Below are 18,919 nucleotides of genomic sequence, written 5' to 3'. Positions count from 1 at the left end.
GCCCATTTTTTGGAAATGGGGTGGAAATATTGGTCAAAAATGTAACATATCTCTTTCCTAACCAATATTACAAGTCTACTGTGGATTTTACCCTTCCTTATTTAGTGAAATAAATTTATTGGAATCTAGTTTTCACTTACAGTAAAGCCAGTCAGGGACCAACAAAAAGGCTCTAAAATTTGTATGAGCATGAATTCATGTTAAACCTCTGTATGCTGCCAGAGTGATGTAAAGGGACCTCAGCTAGGGGAGAACCACCCTACAAAGTGTCAGCATCCTTCGTTTTCCTTTTCAAATATTACTTTATTATTGCTTGTCAAAAGACCTGACAGGAAAGCACCGAAAGAAAAAAAGAAAAACAACAGAAAGTATTTAACCTCCAGGGGGCATATGGGAGTTGTGGGAAGAACACCTCATGAGGATGCAAAAGAAGTTGCACCACGAGAAACTACGTGTTCTGTATGAGAGATACAGCAGGGTCGGGGAGGTGACTTATCAACCGCACAGTAAATTTGAAGTAGTGCACTGAGGACATGGAGGATAGGGGAAACCGGTGCAGAGAAGGAAGATTACATCTTTAAGGGGCTTGATTACGAAAATAAGGTTCACACAGGTCACAAAAGAAACAAGAAGAAAAATCAGTGTTGGAAATAAAAGTGAGAGACTTGCCGGCCCCACTGAACAGCTGGATGACGTGGCACAGCTAGGAGGGAACTAAGAAGCCTTATGGCACCCACCCATACGCAGTAGTTACCGAGGGGCTTGGAAATGGTCAAAACATTCCTGCTTTTAATTTGACTCAGTGAAGGCCCCAATTCAGAATGATTTAGCTTTTGCAACTAAACCCAGTGAGAATAGAGTCAGAGCCTTCATCCACCATAATTCCTACCTCAGCGATTAATTATCACTGGCATTTTACGTTAACATGTTGCTCAGAAAAAAAACCATACACCTGCTCAGCCCTCCCTGCTGCAGGCAGCAGCAGAACTTCCAGTTGGAAACACCTTAAACTGCTCTCCAAGTCCACAGGGTCCCGGAGCAGAGCCCAAGGCATTTGCAGCACAGGGCTGAGGGGCACAAGGCTGCAGTCTTTTTTAAGTGACCCCAGCAACAGGGCTTTCACTCCTTCTGCCTGAAGACTAATTCAGAGTCTAAACATGTTCATGGTGAGAAAGCTTTTTTCATATGCAACATTTTATTTTTAATAACTCTGTGACGTACCTGCCTTTCCTCACGGTACTTCCCTGTCTTCTCACTGGTTGCATGGAACATTTTTACTTATTCTGCTTCACTTCTGGGTGAAATCATGATCCCGTTGTATATAATATGTATATAATATGCTTTGCTGCCTACTCAGAAGTTTAACACTGGAGTCTCCACTTGCTGATGCTGAGCTGTAACCAGCAAATACAGGGCCCTCCCTAGTCACTGTTTAGTTAAAGTAAATGGGTAAAAGAGTGCTTGATCCGGTCTTTTGCAGGCAAGAAAAAGTTCTGTAATGACAGTCTACGTAGCATAGCTATTAGCAGACTGGCAAATGCTAGTATAGACAAAACTACCTGTAATTTTCACATATTAATTGGGTGAGTAAAGCACTAAAATCTTGGCTAATGTATTAAAGCTACAGCTCCCTTTGTCATGTAAGAATATATCACATTAATAATCATATTAGAGTCTTCCTTATTTTATATGTTCTTTAAGTGTTTTAGGAGTATAGGTTGCTTTTCTAAAGGTGTTTATTTATACAGTAATTCTCTTCTTTCCTCTTCTTGTTACTTTTGTTGCTATTAGCCTGGTTTCATCAGGAAACAGTCTATGAGATATTACTGTCTCTCTGTTCATTTCTCCACCCCTGAGACCAATTTTTGTTTCACTAATCCAATGCCTGAGGTCCAGTCCATGTCCTAGAAGTTTATTAGAAAACACTGGCTGGATAATGGGGAGACCATACTGATGTTAATGCTGAGGACAAAGACAGGGAAGAGAGCTCAGGTTTTAGCTGAGCCATTTGGCACCACTGACGGGACAACCATGAGTACGAGGCAACCAGTCAACACTTTATTACTTTACACCAGCCACTCCATGTGCTGCTTCTTGCCCAGCTGTTGGCATGAGGGGAGAAGAGAAAAACAGACAGGCAGACAGGAAGGAATCTAAAAATAACGTAGAAAGAAGGTGCAGCAGATGTGTGACAAAACTGAAAGAAGCAAGACCTTGATGTAGTGATTGGGACCTGGAAATAATTGAACATACTGCAGGGAAAAATGGAGATATTATGTAAGATTTGGGTAAAGCTATGGATTTAGGGAACATAGGAGATGGTAGGAAACAAGATCCATTAGCTCAGCTGTTCTGTTCTCCCTGCCATGCTCTGTTGTGGATATATTTGACTTACATCAGGCTTAAGTAGTATGCATGGGCTGAAGTATTGTCTACAAAACCTTAATCTGGAGAGATCACTTTCAGGCAAATTTCATGTGTCTCCAGTGGTATCTTTAAAAGTGAAATCAACGCTGTTCTGTTAATTGAGATGTAACTGAGTATGTAACAATACACGAGGATGTTACTTATTACAGATTGCTTTAATGTGCTGAACTCTGTGTCTCTTTCTAAAAACTACCAGTCTGTTAAAGAAAAAGCCTAAATGTTTAACATTGCCCACAGAGCTAAAGTTCAAAGATGAATCATAAATTCAATGTGGTCTATTGAAAGGCGAACTGTCTACAATTTCACAGAACAACTAACTCCTTTCTCTGGAGGAGATGACAGCTGCAGGGCTCTTGAAGATTCCCAATGAGGACAAACATGTCTGGGGTCTCTATTTCAGCAGCTAAGTATGGAACCCCTCAAATAGCACCTATTTCACTGCACTGCCTCCAAGGCATTTATGCAACACACATTGCCAATATGGTATTTAAGTCACATGATAACAAGTCTGTTGGCTAAAACTTCATTAGTGTACCTGCTCCTAAGGAGAAGCTGACTGCAAACTATTGACTGAACGAAGTGGGTGTCTGCCTTGCAGATCTTCATGACTGTGCAGTACATTTTCTTTGCAATAATAGGTTGGAAAGAATCACTGGGGTCTGCTCAGTTTCTGCAGATGCAGAAGCCTGTTTCACTTCAATATTTGTGCCAGCATTGTCTGAGGTTCCTGGACATACCTGTGCAGAAGCCTCAGTTCCCACATCCAAAAGTAATGGTCACATGAAGCACTAGTTTGAGACAGTACTAGGATGATTCTGCATGGCCTCCTCTCCACAAAAAGGGAAAAAGAATTTCATGCGTCACTGCTTCAGAATTTTATTGCAACCAAGTGGGAAACATTTGGACCACAGCACATGAAAAACACATTTGAATGCCATGATTTTTGGATGGAAGACACTGTACCTGTCCTGCTAGGTCAAGGTACTCCTACCAATGAACAGCTGTGTGCATGAGGGGCACGAGAGAAGGAGGATGGAGTAATAAACAGTGTAAAAAGACTGCCACATACTGAAAATCGGTGAAGTCCCTGGTAGATTTATGTTCTGATTAAATAATGTCAGAATATTTACACCTTGCAATTTACAGAATTTTCAGCAGCGGCGAAAGTAGCATTGTGTAAATTTTACCCACGTTTCAAATGTGTTAGACTGCATGAAATCTGTTTCTTGGTCTCACTGCTCCTAAATTACATGTTGCCACTATACTTACCACTTGGTAGCAAGGTCAACAACGAACAACTTCATTCACACTTACGCAGTGTATTTAAACAGAAACCTAACACAGAATCAACTGAGCTATGCAGGTCTTTAAGACACAACAAACATTGTAATGTTAGAACATGGTACAGTCACTTGCCTTGCTAAACTGCCTACATAAAGATGCACTATAGCAAATGACACCTCATTAAATACATTCTTCTCCTTCACCTACTCTTTACACAGGCACTTACCCTAGGAACATTTTTCCTTCTTTGAATACCCAGCACTTCTATAGAACAAATGTTGCAAACACTAGAACAGAATAGCCTGCAGGACAATCAGCTTCAGATTCATGCTTGCAAGCATTTTAAAAACAGTGGCAAACTCTACACTTTGCTTTTTTCACAGCCCACAAGTTTTAAAGGTTTATGATACATTCTATAGTAAAATTTCAGTTTTGAATTAAAAAAAATTAAAAAATAAAAATATAAAAATATCACCCTATTTTTCACTGAGAGGAAAAACATCACCCGACCAGCAATTCCAAAACACAAACTTTATGTAACATCCTAGAAAGCCATTAACGTCTGCTAGTGGTGTATAGCATAACAGCTTTATTGCTCACATCTGGACAATGCACAGCTGTGTCTGTGCTCAGAGTGCATCTCCACTGTGAGTCTGGAGTTAACCGCAGTGGCTCTTACTAGAGCTGGACTGGAAAGCGGAAGCACAAGGAATCACAGTACAAAGATAACTAAGCAGCCTGTACCTGCAGTGCTGCACAAATGCGTAATAGATGCTTTGTGGACTTTCACATCCAGTGGCATTGTACTCCACTGTGTGAATTTGCCAGTGTGGGCTGATGTCACCAGTTCAGGGATCTCTGTATGATGCTTACAAGAATGGCATAGACAGGCTCCAGAATTAAATGATCGATATTTTACCCTTCTATTTTTAAAAAAATATATATTTGTTAAAGCAGTGCAGGTCACAGCGCAGATGTGTTTATACTGACTTGTATTCGACTTCCAAGTTGCCAATATTGTATGCCATGTCACTGCCAGCTAGGCTGGGGACTGAAGTCATTGATAAATTTAGTGTATTCTGGAGCTTAGTCATGATTAGAAATTATTCCAGCTGTCAAAATAGTTAAAATCTTAGTCTTTGTCCAATAACTTGAATACAGAAGATATTCCATTCATATACCTCTATCTTTAATGGTAAATGATGATTTAATTCTTTTCAATAATCCAAACTCACCTGAACCAGGTGAGAGCTCAAGGCATCATACTGCTGTTTAAACTTACCTTCCCAAAGCTGGCGGCATTAACAGGTTGCGTGTCATTTTTCTCACAGAAGTCCAAGTAATGCATGTAGAGAGCACTTCGAGGAATGCAGACACCTTCTGCAATCTCATAGTTCTCCTCCAGCCTTAAAAAGCAAATATCAAACAGAGAGAACTGCAATTATGTTGGATGTCCTCTATGGTAAACAGTCTGCAAAGCTGCATCTTCAAGGCCAAACATTCTGGCTTTTGCTTGTCTACTAAATTTTCTCTGCTTTGTTCCTAAGTGCTCTTTCCAATTCACTTCCATAACACTTGCTTCATTTGGTTCACGCTTGCTATCAAAAATATAGGCTGTGAGTTCTCAGGCAAGTAGAGATTAGCACAAAGGGATATTGGGTTTTGAACATGCTCCAAAGTTCTATTTTTAGGAAAAAATATACTAGTAATCTGTTATACCCTAAAAGCATCCTGCAGTAAACAAATATATGTACAACTACAAAACAACAAACATTCACTGAGGGGAAGCATTCTCTCATTATTTACAGACAAGTCACCTTTGGTTCATGACACGCTTTTCACTCCTGTCCAGCTGCAAAAGTCTCTACCTTGAGGAGGCAGATGTGGCTAAAGCAAGTTATTTGCAAATACTCAAGAGTGTGCACAAAATCACATCCGTAAAATATTTTCTTGCTACTGCTGATGGACAAAGTGAAAAAGAGTCCATGATCTGAATACAATGCTGAATAAAATAGTGAAATTACAGCCTCCTCTGCCTTGTAGAAATTATTATTACTCATTTACACAGGCAAACACACAACTATAAAATTTTAAATTATGCATCAAATATATGAATAGGCATATGATTCATCTTTAAAATCAGAAACTGGGCCATTATAAATCTATAGATTAGAACAAACATTCATTTGAAATAACATTTTTATGATTACTGATCCAACAAAGTTCAAGAGGTATTTACATACACACTTAACTTTAAACCATAATTAATCTTGTCATCCATGCTGTCACTCCTATGCATATAGTTACATGCACGCTTGTCTGCCTTGCTGGCTAGAAGAAGGTAGGTGCAACTTCCTCTTAAACATATTAGAAAATTAATACATTTTCTCAGAAAACTCCAGTTTTACAGTAAACAACCCCCTGTCATTTGATAGCTGTAGAACACCTTCCAAATATCTAGTTTCTCTCCTTCGTTGACTTTTTCAGGACCTACCTACCGTCTATTTCAGTTATCATGATCATTTGTGACTGCAAACTATTTTAATAAGATATCCGGCTAGATGAATGGAATCAGTTTGTATGGGCAACATCTATTCTTCCTTGGTTTCTACAGAAATATCATCATGGCATCTTTCCTCAAATTCATAGCGCTTTAACAAAACCTCCTTTCAAAACCTGGAGAGTTCGTTTGTATACTATAGCTGCTAATTGGAATGTCAGCTTCCGTGACCAAGACAGGACAGAAAGAAAAGCAGTTAATTATTTCTGTTCATATCTGATGAATTTTTCTCTTTTTCTCCTCTCTTTCACAGAGAGTCATTAGTCTGACACTGAACAATGCTCCATTATACCTGAACTTTTTTTTTAATGATCAAAAACCCATCTTGCTCCACTTCTTTTATTTTCCTGTCTTTTATTTAACAACTTTATCATATTTTGAATTCAGCTTCATTCTACAGTATTGTAGAAAGATAATGAACTCAATCTTCTACCTAACAAATCACTATCAGAAGTAATATATATATAACATTTTAAATGTCCTAATAAAGCCATGTGAAATCCAGTAGTTCACAATGAGACCTTTTGTACCACTACAGTACAGCAATAAAACCCCTAATCCTTCCACAGGAATGACAATTTTATCTGTCCCTATTACTGTTTCCCTCTTTATACACTTATATACTTCTAGATTAAATGAGATTATTCTATAGCAGAGTCAGGTCTGCAGTGTTGTTACAGACTTGTATTTAGATACGAAGGCAACAGAACAACTGCCATGTTAACTATTGCTAAACACATAAAGGATTCTAGAACAGATTCATTTTGATGCATTATAACAATTTCTGAGAAACTACTAATCTGGCATTACCTAGCAATGCTTTTTCTTCCTCTTTTTTACTTCTTTTTATGAATGTTGCAGAAAATAGATTTGTTGACTTTAGCTGCACAATACTGTTATTATTCAGAGCGCCTACACTGTAAGCCACCAAATTGCATGGAATTAGGCTGTCCATGCTTTGAATAATTCTGTGTTTGAAGAAGTAAACACACACAGCCCCCAAACTGAAGTAAAGTTTCACACTTACAATTTGGTCACCAATTAAATATTCATGAACATTTTAGAGCCAAATGTTTAGCAAACTATAGCTTTACACATCATAATGAACACTGGACCATGGGATAAGCACAGGATACTAGGTATTGGTATATTCATGCCTTAATCGTTAAATTCAAGCTCACATAGTTTCCCCAATTATGATGTATTTGGCAGTAATGCTACATTTACCAGGCCTTTCACTTCATTTTGTGTCATCAGTGAAAACAAAACAAAACTATCATTCCTGTTTCCAGGGAAAGGATATTTAGCTAGGCTGACAGTCATCCAGACAAGCTTTTTGGCATCTTCAGCTACTTCTTCCTCCTCCTCATTTGTAGTGTTCAATGTTCTTCGCCTTTGGAGAGGCATAAGCATTAAGGATAAGATCCCCATGGGACTGACGTTCATTCTTTTCAACAAGATGTCAGGCAAGAAATAACTAATAAAGGTGATGGCAATATGAACTGTGTGACAAGATTTACATATTTCCCTTAAGTCTTGCTTCACTTTCCCTACTACTTTCCTCCTCTTCTTTTTCCTTGCTACGGCTGTTTCCTCTGTTTCTGTTCTCCAACACTCCCTTGCCTTCATTAGCTGTAAAAGACAGTAGCATCTAACAGTAAAAATGTGACCAGCTTTAACCTGGCAGACACCAGATGCTGCCGACAATCATGGTGCTTCCATTTGCCAGAACAAGGCAAGTTCAGTACTTCACCTCGAAATCTGGTCAATAATTTACCCCACCACTTTCATCTCTTGCATCTGGACTAGAGATTCGTGTAAGAGGGCAGGACACATGCTTACCCAAGGCATATTCAGGTAAATTTAGTCTTTTGTCTTTCTTGTCTGTGCAAAAACTTGGTCTGAGGCCTGAGCAGGCAAAACTGTCAAACATGTAAAGCTAAACCTACAGGAAGCACTCAGTGCAGCATTTGTACAGTGCTGACCACAATAGTTTACTGACCCATGGGTTGCTAGGTGCTACCACGGTACAAATAATCTGATGTTAATGGGTCTGGTTTTCCAGAACAGTGGAAACTCGACATCTTACAAAAAGCAAGCTCACTACTTTAGCACTTTGACCACAACTTTTGAGCTTGCAATTTTATTTAGTGTCTCAAACCCAGTAGCAGAGTTTCTCCAGGAAATACCAATTCAAAGCTGCAGCACATAAGCTGAAAAGCATATGGAAACCGCCAGAAAACTGTTCTATGGTACAGCTACTAAGCTGGGAAACTTTTACCTACAAGTCTATTAATAAATGAGCCAATCATATGATTCAGTTTGACGCCAGCTAAAGAAATTAAATTTGAAAGCTTCATTGCTTTCTGTTCCCTCATGTATTTTTTGGGAGGAAAATTGAATGGAGGAAATTGAAGATGCTCCAAATGACTCAAAAGGGACAATGTCTGACCTACCTAAACATGTAAAAAAACCAACACAACAGACAGGTAGTAAGCCAGTACACTAGCAAAGCAGAAGGGAAGATGATGTAAGTAGCCTTTTTAGGATAAAAATTCTAGGATTCTATTGCAAACACTGCTGAATGAGCATTAGCGTGCACACTGCATTCCAGCAGGGCTCAATATCCCAGGAGTTTAGAGATTTACTAACCTTTATGACCGAGGAAGCCTAGAAGTATTTGGTAAAAGATTATGTACAGTATTTGCATGTCTTCTGTTGGGAACAGTATTGTTGGCATGTTCTAATTAACTCTGACTTCTTAGGTACTATGTTATTTGCTCCTGTGGAAAAGACTCTTAACCAACTCTACTGCAAAATAAACACTGTTCTGAGTTTGGGACTGCTAGGCCTTGCCTGCTATTTTATTTCAGCTAGATAGTTCTTTGGTATCCTGTTTGAACTGTGTCGAAGTTGTGCTGCTGAATAATGGAAAATAATAAAATATTATTTCTTCTTTCAATATATCTATGACATTTCACTATTATTTTAATAATTTTCTCTCTGTAGTCACTCCCTTTATTCACTTTACTTGAACTTCTTAAAAACAGTACTTTTGTGATACAAATAGGTACAAAGAAGCAATAATTCAGAACTAAATGCCTTTATTTATATTTGCACATCTCATTATTTGCACTGGAAGTGTCTGCAAGTTTCCGCAAGGCAGAACACTGAATACTTGCAGTAACCTGTTCTAAATCAAACCCACAGATCTTGGAGTTTTTAAATCTAAAATTTAACTGATCACCTTCAGAAAGCAAATACAGATGAAATAATTGAAATGTCTTTATGCATATTTCACAGAATCACAGAATTCCACAGGTAGAGAAAAAGTAAAATTCACGGAGTGAATTAATCTTTGCTGTTCAGTTAGATCTCCCGAGAGACTGACAGAAGCAGAAAAATAATTTTGCTAACATTTTGCTAAAAAAACCCACATTTTTTGCCAATAATCTTTTCACCCAGAAAATTATGAGAAGTAATTCCAGGTGAAGTAAAGGCCTTTCTTTAAATGAAACAAGCTAAGGAGTATGAGTTTTCAGATAAGCATGCTCTGAGGCTTGTCCGTAACAGAGCTCTGTTCTGCCAGATAAAAGGAACCTCCTGAAAGATGCATTATCACTTACAAGAATAAGAAAGTTAGACCAGAATTAAAAACCTAAATTAAGGGAAAAGTCAACAAAAGTCTAAGAGATAACCTATAGAAAGGGATGTCAGAAGTATAAGTAACATTACAGAACATGTAGACTGCAATACTGCTGTAAACCACGGTGAACAGCACTTGTTCATTTTTCATAGCACAGTAGATTGCTCACTACCTGCCGACCGATGCCCAGCCCATTCCCAGCTAGCGATTCCAGAGGAGGGAAAATCCTGTAACCACAATCCCAGAAGAGAGACAGACAGCTTCCCGGCCAACCTTCATCTATACACTGAGCATGATGCTATAGGATATGAAATATTCCATTGGCCCGTTTGGGTCCGTTGCTCTCACTATGCTCCCTCCCAGCTTCTTGTGCACCTGCACACGGGCAGGACGTGGGAAGTTGAAAAGTCCTTGATTTCTTAGCAACAACTAAAAAACATCAGTGTATTATCAACATTCTTCTCATACCAAATGCTATACTGAATCCAAAACACAGCACTATTCTAGCTACTAAGAAAGAAAATTAACTCTATTCCAGCCAAAACCAGGACACTAACTCACCAATTTTTCTCTCCCCATCCTCTCTTTTTCTCTTCCTAATTACACTTCCTTTTTTCCCCTCACTACATTTTCAAGGGGATTTTGACAAATTAATCAATCCTCAAGCTCCCTCTCTTCTTTTGTTGTCTTCTACATTAAATTACAGACATCTCATTTCAGTAAAACAGTCAGTAAAGGTGGGCCTCATCATACGCTGCAACAAATGTGAGTCTTGAAAAATATTCTCAGTACTAGTTTTCTTTTTGAAATAAATATAACTGATGACAAACCATAAATCACCAGCTGGCAAGGTGGCAAACAGATATGCCAAGCAGATCTTCTAAACTGTATCAAGAGGTTTCCTATGTTCAAACAAATCCCATAAGAGTAAGACATTTGTTAAGAAAAGCTGTACAGGATACTAATGAGCAGATTAAACACATAGAATAAGATGTCCAAGACCTCTATTCACTTTAGCTGGAAAAAGTATAAGAAAAAATACTAACGAGTTTTCTTGATTTTTTTAAACAGGCATCTTACCATTGCAGTGTAGCTGGAGTTGAATGTGGTTTTGATGCTCTATTATTTTCTTTTTCCTCATCTGTTAAGAAACAAAAAAATACTATGTAATTTCAGTGGGAATTGCTCAGGCATTTATGAACTGGTAACGAATTATCTCATTAAAAAATGTTTTCAAGTGCCACAGCTTTCTCAAAATATTGGGTAAATTGTGGAAAGTAAATAATGATGTTCTCTAAGCTAGCATCTGCAGATACTGCTTAAGGCAATAAACCTTGCAAACATTACTGATAGCAGGAGCAGAGTGGTGCATACGAATAATGACATTAGAAGGGACAAATTTATATTAAAAAAAAAGGAACTCTTAGACCTCTAGCAGCATGTCAGAATATAAAAACACTTTCACCTGCTTTAAGGGAACAGTTGCCTTACCCAAGTTTTATATTAGATGAGGCATTTAACCTAACAGGCTTCATCCACTGCTGTCATCCTAACATATAATATATACTAGATGTTTATAAATTTACAAAGATTAATTCTGAACAAGAAAAACTGAAATTAAAAACATTCTATAATATACTTCATTCCTCTTCAGATAATTTTTCTGATAGTACTCCTCATTAACTATTTCTGAGGTTACTCCCTGATTTGCTGACTTTCCAAAAATTTGAGTAAAAGATGAATAAAGAGAAAGATAATTAAAATAAAACTCTTAAAATACTGGATTCTTCCTAGTTCACATTAGTTCTTCTGAAACAATTTAGAAGTATGCATAGAATAATTCCTATTAAATTGTGATTTGTGAAGCATATAAAACATTCCTAGCTGAAAGCTGAAGTGAAGCACAATCAGCATCTCCAGAAGGGTATTTTTTGGGAAACACTACTGTATCAAACACAGTTTGATATTTTAACAACTCTGTCCCTGATGAAAGCATTAAGTGTAAATGGCTTTGATACCTAAACAAGTAAACCACTGTGCCTCTACACCATGCTGCAAGTTTCATTTCTTCATACAATTAACTTTTAGAAGTTATTTAAGTGAGCCTTTAGGATGCTGAATCTTAAGGGAGCCAGGCTGTCTCCTCTGAACATCAGAACCCATTGACAGGCCTTTTTTGCAGTCCCAAGAACTGATGCACACCAATAAAACCCCACTTTGGAAAATGCTGTCTTCAGCCATCACACCACAATATTTCTTCCATTACATATAGGGCAAGTTGTGTTAACTGAACATGCTTTAGCCTGCGAGGCTGGTTCCCTGAATGTCAGGAAAATCCAGATTTACAGTTACCCGCAGACACTTCAGCAGCCCCTCTTCTGCATCTGCATGACAATAGGCCTCTAATTATTGTACTGCACACTCCTTCCCTGCCTTTCAGGGGCCCGCTTTTATTCAGCGCATAGGACCAACATACACATTTCAAATCACTTTTAAATTGTGTTTTTCATTTGTTTTTCCTAAACAAATGGTCAGCATGCAACAAACCTTCAGCACGCAGGGCTTGAATGCTGAGCGGCCGTGACTGCCACAGGCTGCTAACGCTTGACAACAGCCCCCGGCCTCGCCGGCGGTGGGACGAATGCCTACTCCCTAGCAGAGCCATGCAGCACAGATTTAAAACACTGGGGTGGATAAAATAGTCGTGGCTGTCCCCTCTCAGAACACCTACCACTTTCCCCTTCTTACCCTTAACTGATCGCACAGACACCCTAAGAAGAGCTTCCCTGGCTCCAGACTTCCCTGAGGAGAGGCTTGGGGAGGATAGGGTGGCCATGTCTGTCCCCCTCTGTGGCGGGAAGAGCCTTCTGGGTTAAGGTTCATGTTTTTCCAGGCAACAGGGGACGAGTCAGCCTGGCTCAGAGGTGCAACAGCCCCTACGGGGAGGGCAAGTGAGCCCTGGCATGGAAGGCCCCATGGTTGCCATGGAGGGGCAAGAGGCAGGTGGCCTGATCAGAACCGGGTCCAGTCCTGCATCCTGATGTGTCTTCCTGGCCACTCTGGCCAGGAAAAAATTAGGCAGCAGGGCGGGGAGGGATGCACAGGAGTTATGTCAGCTTCCTGGGGCACACAGGCAGCTGCCTTCACCCACGGGCAGGCTGGCCTGGCCTGCCAAGGCCCTGCGGGTGTCCAGCAGCCGGTGGCCTCCCAACCATTCCTGAGGTAAAAGCGAAAGGGAGATAGTTATGACTGGTTCATCTCAGCAAAGTGTTGCAGGGCGTAAAGTACTGGCTGAGAGTGGGGAGGGTGGGCCTTTCCCCTGCTTTAGTAATGAAAATTATGGCTCGCAGTCATGTGGGGTGGGCAGGCCTTGCCAGCAGGGACCCAAAACACAGAGCACTGCAGTGCCTTTCTACCCACTGGAGAGATTCAGGCCTTTGCTGTTGCAGGGAGGGAGATGTCACAGTGAGGTACGACCACCAAAGCTGCTGCCTTTAGGTATCAGCAGCATGTGGGGGCCCAGTTCTGTGCCCCACGACCTTCTTGTTCAAATTAAGGTTATTGTCTCCCAGGTGGAAGTCATCCTTTTTCTTAATCAATATTTTCTAAGTCAGTGTCAAAGCCTACCATCCACTGGTTTAGGTTCAATATACAGTTGGTTTCTACCTCACTGGAAATTGTTAGGGGGATGCAGACTGGAAAGGCTGGAAGCCACTGATCTAAATAACTAAGGTACAGAAATTGTAAACCTCTGCCTGTGAAACCAAGAGTTACTACTCTCCCCCTTCCTGGAATAAAACTTTTGATTTTCTTTCTTGATTTAAGGGGGTTAGTATTCAAAGGTCTGTTCTTAGAAGGCTTTCCTGTGCTAACTAGACTTAGTTTTCCCCTGGATATGTGGCTGTCTATTAGACATCAAGCCAACATCTAAATTACACAATATTGGAGTGTCTACATCCCTTCCATCCCTCCCCCAGCTGTTTTTCATTCACATTAAGAGTGAGCACCTGTGAGCAGATGCTTTACATAACTTGCCCTCAAACACACCACAAGCCAGCCGTACTCAACTCCTCCCATGTAAGGATTTGTTTTAACAACACAAAGTAACAATAAGATCATAAACTGCAATTTAAATCTTCCTCCTCAGGAATGTCTCCTTCCTGGGGATCCTTCTTCAAGACTCTTCAGCATCATCCACTAACCATCCCTTAAACCCAAGAAGGAGAATGATGGACTTTGAACTTACTAAAAAAACTTCTTTAAACAACATTTTCCATCAAAATATTACCCATCGAACAATTTGATTTTCAACAAAACCACATTTCTCCCAGTTAGTGCTTGTGTACCCAAAATCAAGTCTCTGTACAAGAAAACAGAACATGTTTTTTTTTTTTTTCTTTGCCAATGCACCATCTGTTAGCCAAAATGTTTCTCATTTTCACAAGGTGTTGGCTAAAATATATATTTTCAGAAAACATTCACTTTTTTATTAAATAGATGGAGAGAATTGTACATGGTATAGGAATGGAGGGGACCTAGAAATAAAAACTTTCAGTATTACATATACAAGCAATTTATTCTACCTCATATAGTTTAACAATACAGTATCAGATAATTGACAAGCAGAAAATAATAAATAACTGTATTCCTTATATTTTTAGTTGGTAGCAGGGCACTTAATGGCTTTCCCATTGAGCAGGGAATGTTTTGTGTAACTCTTGACTCAGGTTGGATGCCAGATCTGTTTGTACAGCATGGAAGAGGTAAGGAATGTTTTTTCCTGTCATTTTATCAGTCCCCATCAGAACAACACTGCATATTAAAATGAACCCATACCTTTCAAGATTCAGTACTTTTAGAATCTAGTATATTTTGTAAAGAAAGGAAATAAAGACACTGAAAAGTCTTCCTTCAAGGCATGGTCATAGCTGACAATTCTTCTGTGACAAATGCAAAAGGACTTGAAGTAAAGAGGAAAAACCTTGCTTCTGATTCACAGCTGCAGGTGTTCACACCTACGGCAGCTGCACAGCACCTCAGGGAGAGCAGAACTCACTCCACTGCCAGCAGAACTACCAGTGTTCCAAGGAAAGATATCTTCAAGGTACTTGGTTAGGTGGGAAACCTGGTACTCATCCCAAGCTGAAAGCAGGGAAAAGCTTAGACAGCTGCAAGTAAAACTCTCAGCACAGAAGAGGCCTTCAAAGATATTAAAAACTGGGATCATCAGTGTACTAGAAAAATAGTATTTCTTGGCTCCCAAAGATATCAGAAAGTCTTTTTCTTCCCAAACTCTGTGGAATTTTCTTTGCCAACAGCTCTGCCTCTCTCCTTTCAAAATTCTGTTCCAAAGCCACCAGAGTAGAGTTCTGTTTGCATCTTGTGCATATGTTTGTGACTTTCCCTGAACCCCCAGTAGTATCCTCTAACTTCTGCTGTCTGATTTTAGGTACAGCTCGAGGGATTTCTTGCTTCTTGGAGCAAGACACGAAGAGAATAGGAGCTATGCTCAGCACTTCTTTAAGCACGCTGCCTTAAACACAGTAAGCGAAACGACTCAAAGGGAAGACCCTGCATTAGTACACCTTCTTCTAAAATGTTGATGTCAGTCTGTCTGTCATAACTAAAGTGGAGTTAAAGTTCTGCTTTCTACCGTGGAGATAATAAAAGAGTCCTGTACTTTCCAGTGCTGCCTGCACATGTCTCAAAACCACTAAGGAGCTAACATATTATTAGTAGCTTTATATGGATAAAATCCTTCCCTTAGTTCAGGTAGCTCCACACCTTTCAGAGGAATAGCCTCTTCCTCTGTAGCCCCTCCTGGCCAGGTTCTGACTGTTCTCAAGTGATCTGCCCTTAGCTGAAATTAAGTGATAGTAAGAAGCTACCTTGCTTCTTACATGTAGCCATAAATAAGAATCAGGCTACTCAGCATGTATTCTGTGCTTTTAAAATAGTGGGATTTTTTTAAAACCCTCTGAGAAACATGGGAGCATAGTTCTAACTGAGTAGGTATGATTGAAAATGAAAGAATTTCCCCCAAGGAAAATTTCAATGAAATCGAATAGCTCTTTTTTAAACATTTTTTTCAGTGGAAGAATAAGAGGTTTAGTTCAAACAAAAAAAGAAACTATTGGATAAATCTTCTATTTCAGACAGTTTGAACATGGATTTTGAAGTGCAAAAAGTAGTCTGAATCTCTTCTTTTATCTCACATGAACTGTCTACACATTCACATTTCTAAATATGCAAAAAAATTTGGACAAGCAACCGTTCCATTTCATGACTTAACATCATGACTCCTTCCCCAGGGACATGAAGTTGAAACTTTCATAATCCTGGAATTGTATTCTTCCAGACCTCTATTTCAGTTTGAAGAATCTGGCTCAACACAAAGTACACAGAAAACGTTGTGGGGTTCTTTTAGTTATTAGATGTAAGGTTGTACCATTCCCTTTTCCTATGGATCTTTTAAATAACATGTAGAGTGTGGTGGTGGAAGGAAAAATGTTTAAAAAAATGGAAACTGAAATAAAATTCACCTAGAATTTTTATATTGGAGTGTAAATATAAACTCTGTTTTGGGAAAGGTCATAAAAGGTTCCAAGAGGGTAAGAAGTGCACCAGAAAGCAGCAAGACCATGGGAATCCACAGCTACAACTCATTGCTTCCCTTCACAATGTGATGCAGGTTCAAGAGGCTGGGATGTGTCTGAGAACAGAAGATCGCAAAGGACCCCTATGGCCTGAAGTATGGTTCTGTAGCATACTTCAACTGTAGAAAAAGGAGACCAGTAAAACTATTACTCTTGTCCTAAAACCCTACGAAGTCTAAAAACATACAGGAAAAAAAAGTCACATGAGCAACCATGATACTGAATTAAGAACATTATCAGTTCACAGTGCAAATTCTCATAGTCTTCACTGGATGCAAGGCCAAAAAAACCCCAAAACAACACCAAAACCACATTTTCTGTGGTAGAGTCCAGCCAACAGCTACTCAATGTATTTAGAGACAAAAAAACTAGACAAGAGAAAGATGGATGATGCCTTCTTTTGGCTGCAGATGAAAATTGGAGGTCCATTGACAACAGCAATTTGACCACCGTTCTGAAGAATTCAGTGTTACATAGCTTTTCTCAAAACGTTTTGCCTCCTGCTGTTTGTAAATGTGTGACAGAGGCTGGACAAAGAGTGACACAACGGTTTGGAAATTTCTTGGTTGGTGTGTGGGCACTGTTAGAGAAATGTTAGAAAGATCTCAAGGGCTGGAAAGGAGCACAATGATTTCTAAGGTGAAACCTCTAGTTCGTTCTGGATTTCACAGATTATTGGTCTTCTTGCTGCTGGACAAGTGGCTTATTTTTCTTTCCTACTCCTTCCTTTTCACCCCCTCCCCTCCCCCTCACCCCCTAAAACAAGGATGACTTTTCAGGTGGATTAATGCTCTTATCTGCACCGCAGAAATGCTGGTATCAGTGCAAAGGAAGCATCTGGAAGAACTGGCTATTAAGAAGGAAGCTAGATGAAATCAGCGCTCACTCTCATTTGGGTTTCCATTATATATTGTGACAACATCTTCTGTGCACAAATTGTGGGATAAATTAATTTATATATTTATTTTATCAGTTCCAAATTTGCCACCTTACATTATCATCGCTTGCCCCTTAATTCCAGTAAAACAGAATGAACAACCGTCCTATCTTCCCAATGCCATTGCCTGAAATACCTCTTCTTGCTCACCCACACAGATCCACTTCTTACTATCCCTAGGTATGTGGAAGTTTTCTCATGCTCGCATTTACACTGAAAGCACATATAACAAACTACCACTAGTTTCGCTACAACTTATTTAGGGTAACAGATCTAGAACAGAACACAGATGGAGACTTATAATTATGACTTTTTTTTTTTTTTTTTAATATAGCTAGTGATGCTAAATAATTACCTTGACAATACTGTCTTGAACTGTGAGTCTAAGGAATAGTTCACTGAAGTCAATAGGGCTGAATCTTGAATTCTGACCCTATTAAGAGTCTGAAGTCACATCTCATTCATTACAGATTCTTCCCATCACTTTCTCAGTAGCATCAGAGTGAAATGAATTTCTTAAGTCTCACAGGTTCTCATAAAATGCAAATTAACAAGCAGATGTTTTTTGGATTTCAGTGCAATTCATTACAATTTTACTTTTAAAGAGAAACTAAGTTCTAATTCCTTAATTTTTAAAAACAAAAAAATCAAACCTGTCCAAGTTTTATTGTCTGTCTTTAAGGATTCTTGTCCACTGTTCTTACCTTGGTAGTCATGAATAAATACCATGTTTGTAACACCTCCTTTCTCCTTCAGAAGAGATATTGCCTCAAAAGAGATCCCTGGACAAATGAGAGTAGGGCCCCAATACAGCAAATTCTGGGATCCACTAAAACACTGTGCTGCAAGGCATGTAGTTTTACTATGACTTCAAAATAAAGTAGTTTTCTTAAAACGCAAAAAATGTAAAAGGGACATTCAGCAATTAAGAAGTTATTAAAAATAAATTTTCTAAACTTATGTGCTTGAATATTATAAAAATGTGAGTCTTTCTGAATTAAAGAATTAAGGTCTGCATTAATATCTTGTAACATGAACTAACATATGAAGTCCAGAGAGGAAAACTAATGTGGAGTATTTTGCTTCAGGCAAATTAAGTAGAATAGAAATTGCATGAACAGGGAAAATTAAATGGTAAACTAAAAATTGTCTTACAATTTTAAAAAGAAACAATTAGGTTATTTTAAGGTATTTTGGAGTCTTTTTAATTACCTGCTGTTGAAAATCAAGATCTAAAATTACTGTAACTAGAAAGATAAGAAAAAATAGCTAAAATCAGCTAGATTTATAATTTTCCTCTCTATGACTAAAAAGGAAGCAATATCATGATTGAATAGGCTATTTTTTAAATCTGATGATTGCTTAATTCTCAAAAGAAAAAATTTATCTGTATGATTTGATTGAAAAAC

At 38.9% G+C, this 18,919-nt stretch overlaps 1 protein-coding gene across 5 annotated transcripts in view; it reads right to left on the bottom strand.

Annotated features, from left to right (window-relative positions):
* Positions 1-18,919, bottom strand: part of RFX4 (regulatory factor X4) — a 98,305-nt gene that overhangs the window by 59,330 nt on the left and 20,056 nt on the right. For 3 of the 5 annotated variants that reach the window (XM_074869484.1, XM_074869485.1, XM_074869486.1), the window contains 2 exons: positions 10,998-11,058; positions 4,994-5,117 (listed from right to left, as the gene is read on the bottom strand). In XM_074869484.1, the coding sequence (XP_074725585.1) occupies positions 4,994-5,117; positions 10,998-11,058 (185 nt within the window). Of the gene's footprint in view, positions 1-4,993; positions 5,147-10,997; positions 11,059-18,919 lie in introns of those variants that run through there. The other 2 variants (XM_074869487.1, XM_074869490.1) reach the window with 2 other exon arrangements.

This window comes from Strix uralensis, chromosome 5, assembly GCF_047716275.1.
Source record: "Strix uralensis isolate ZFMK-TIS-50842 chromosome 5, bStrUra1, whole genome shotgun sequence".
Classification (NCBI taxonomy): domain Eukaryota; kingdom Metazoa; phylum Chordata; class Aves; order Strigiformes; family Strigidae; genus Strix; species Strix uralensis.
The sequence above is the reverse complement of the archived record's forward strand: the minus strand, read 5'-3'. Positions and strand labels throughout refer to the sequence as shown.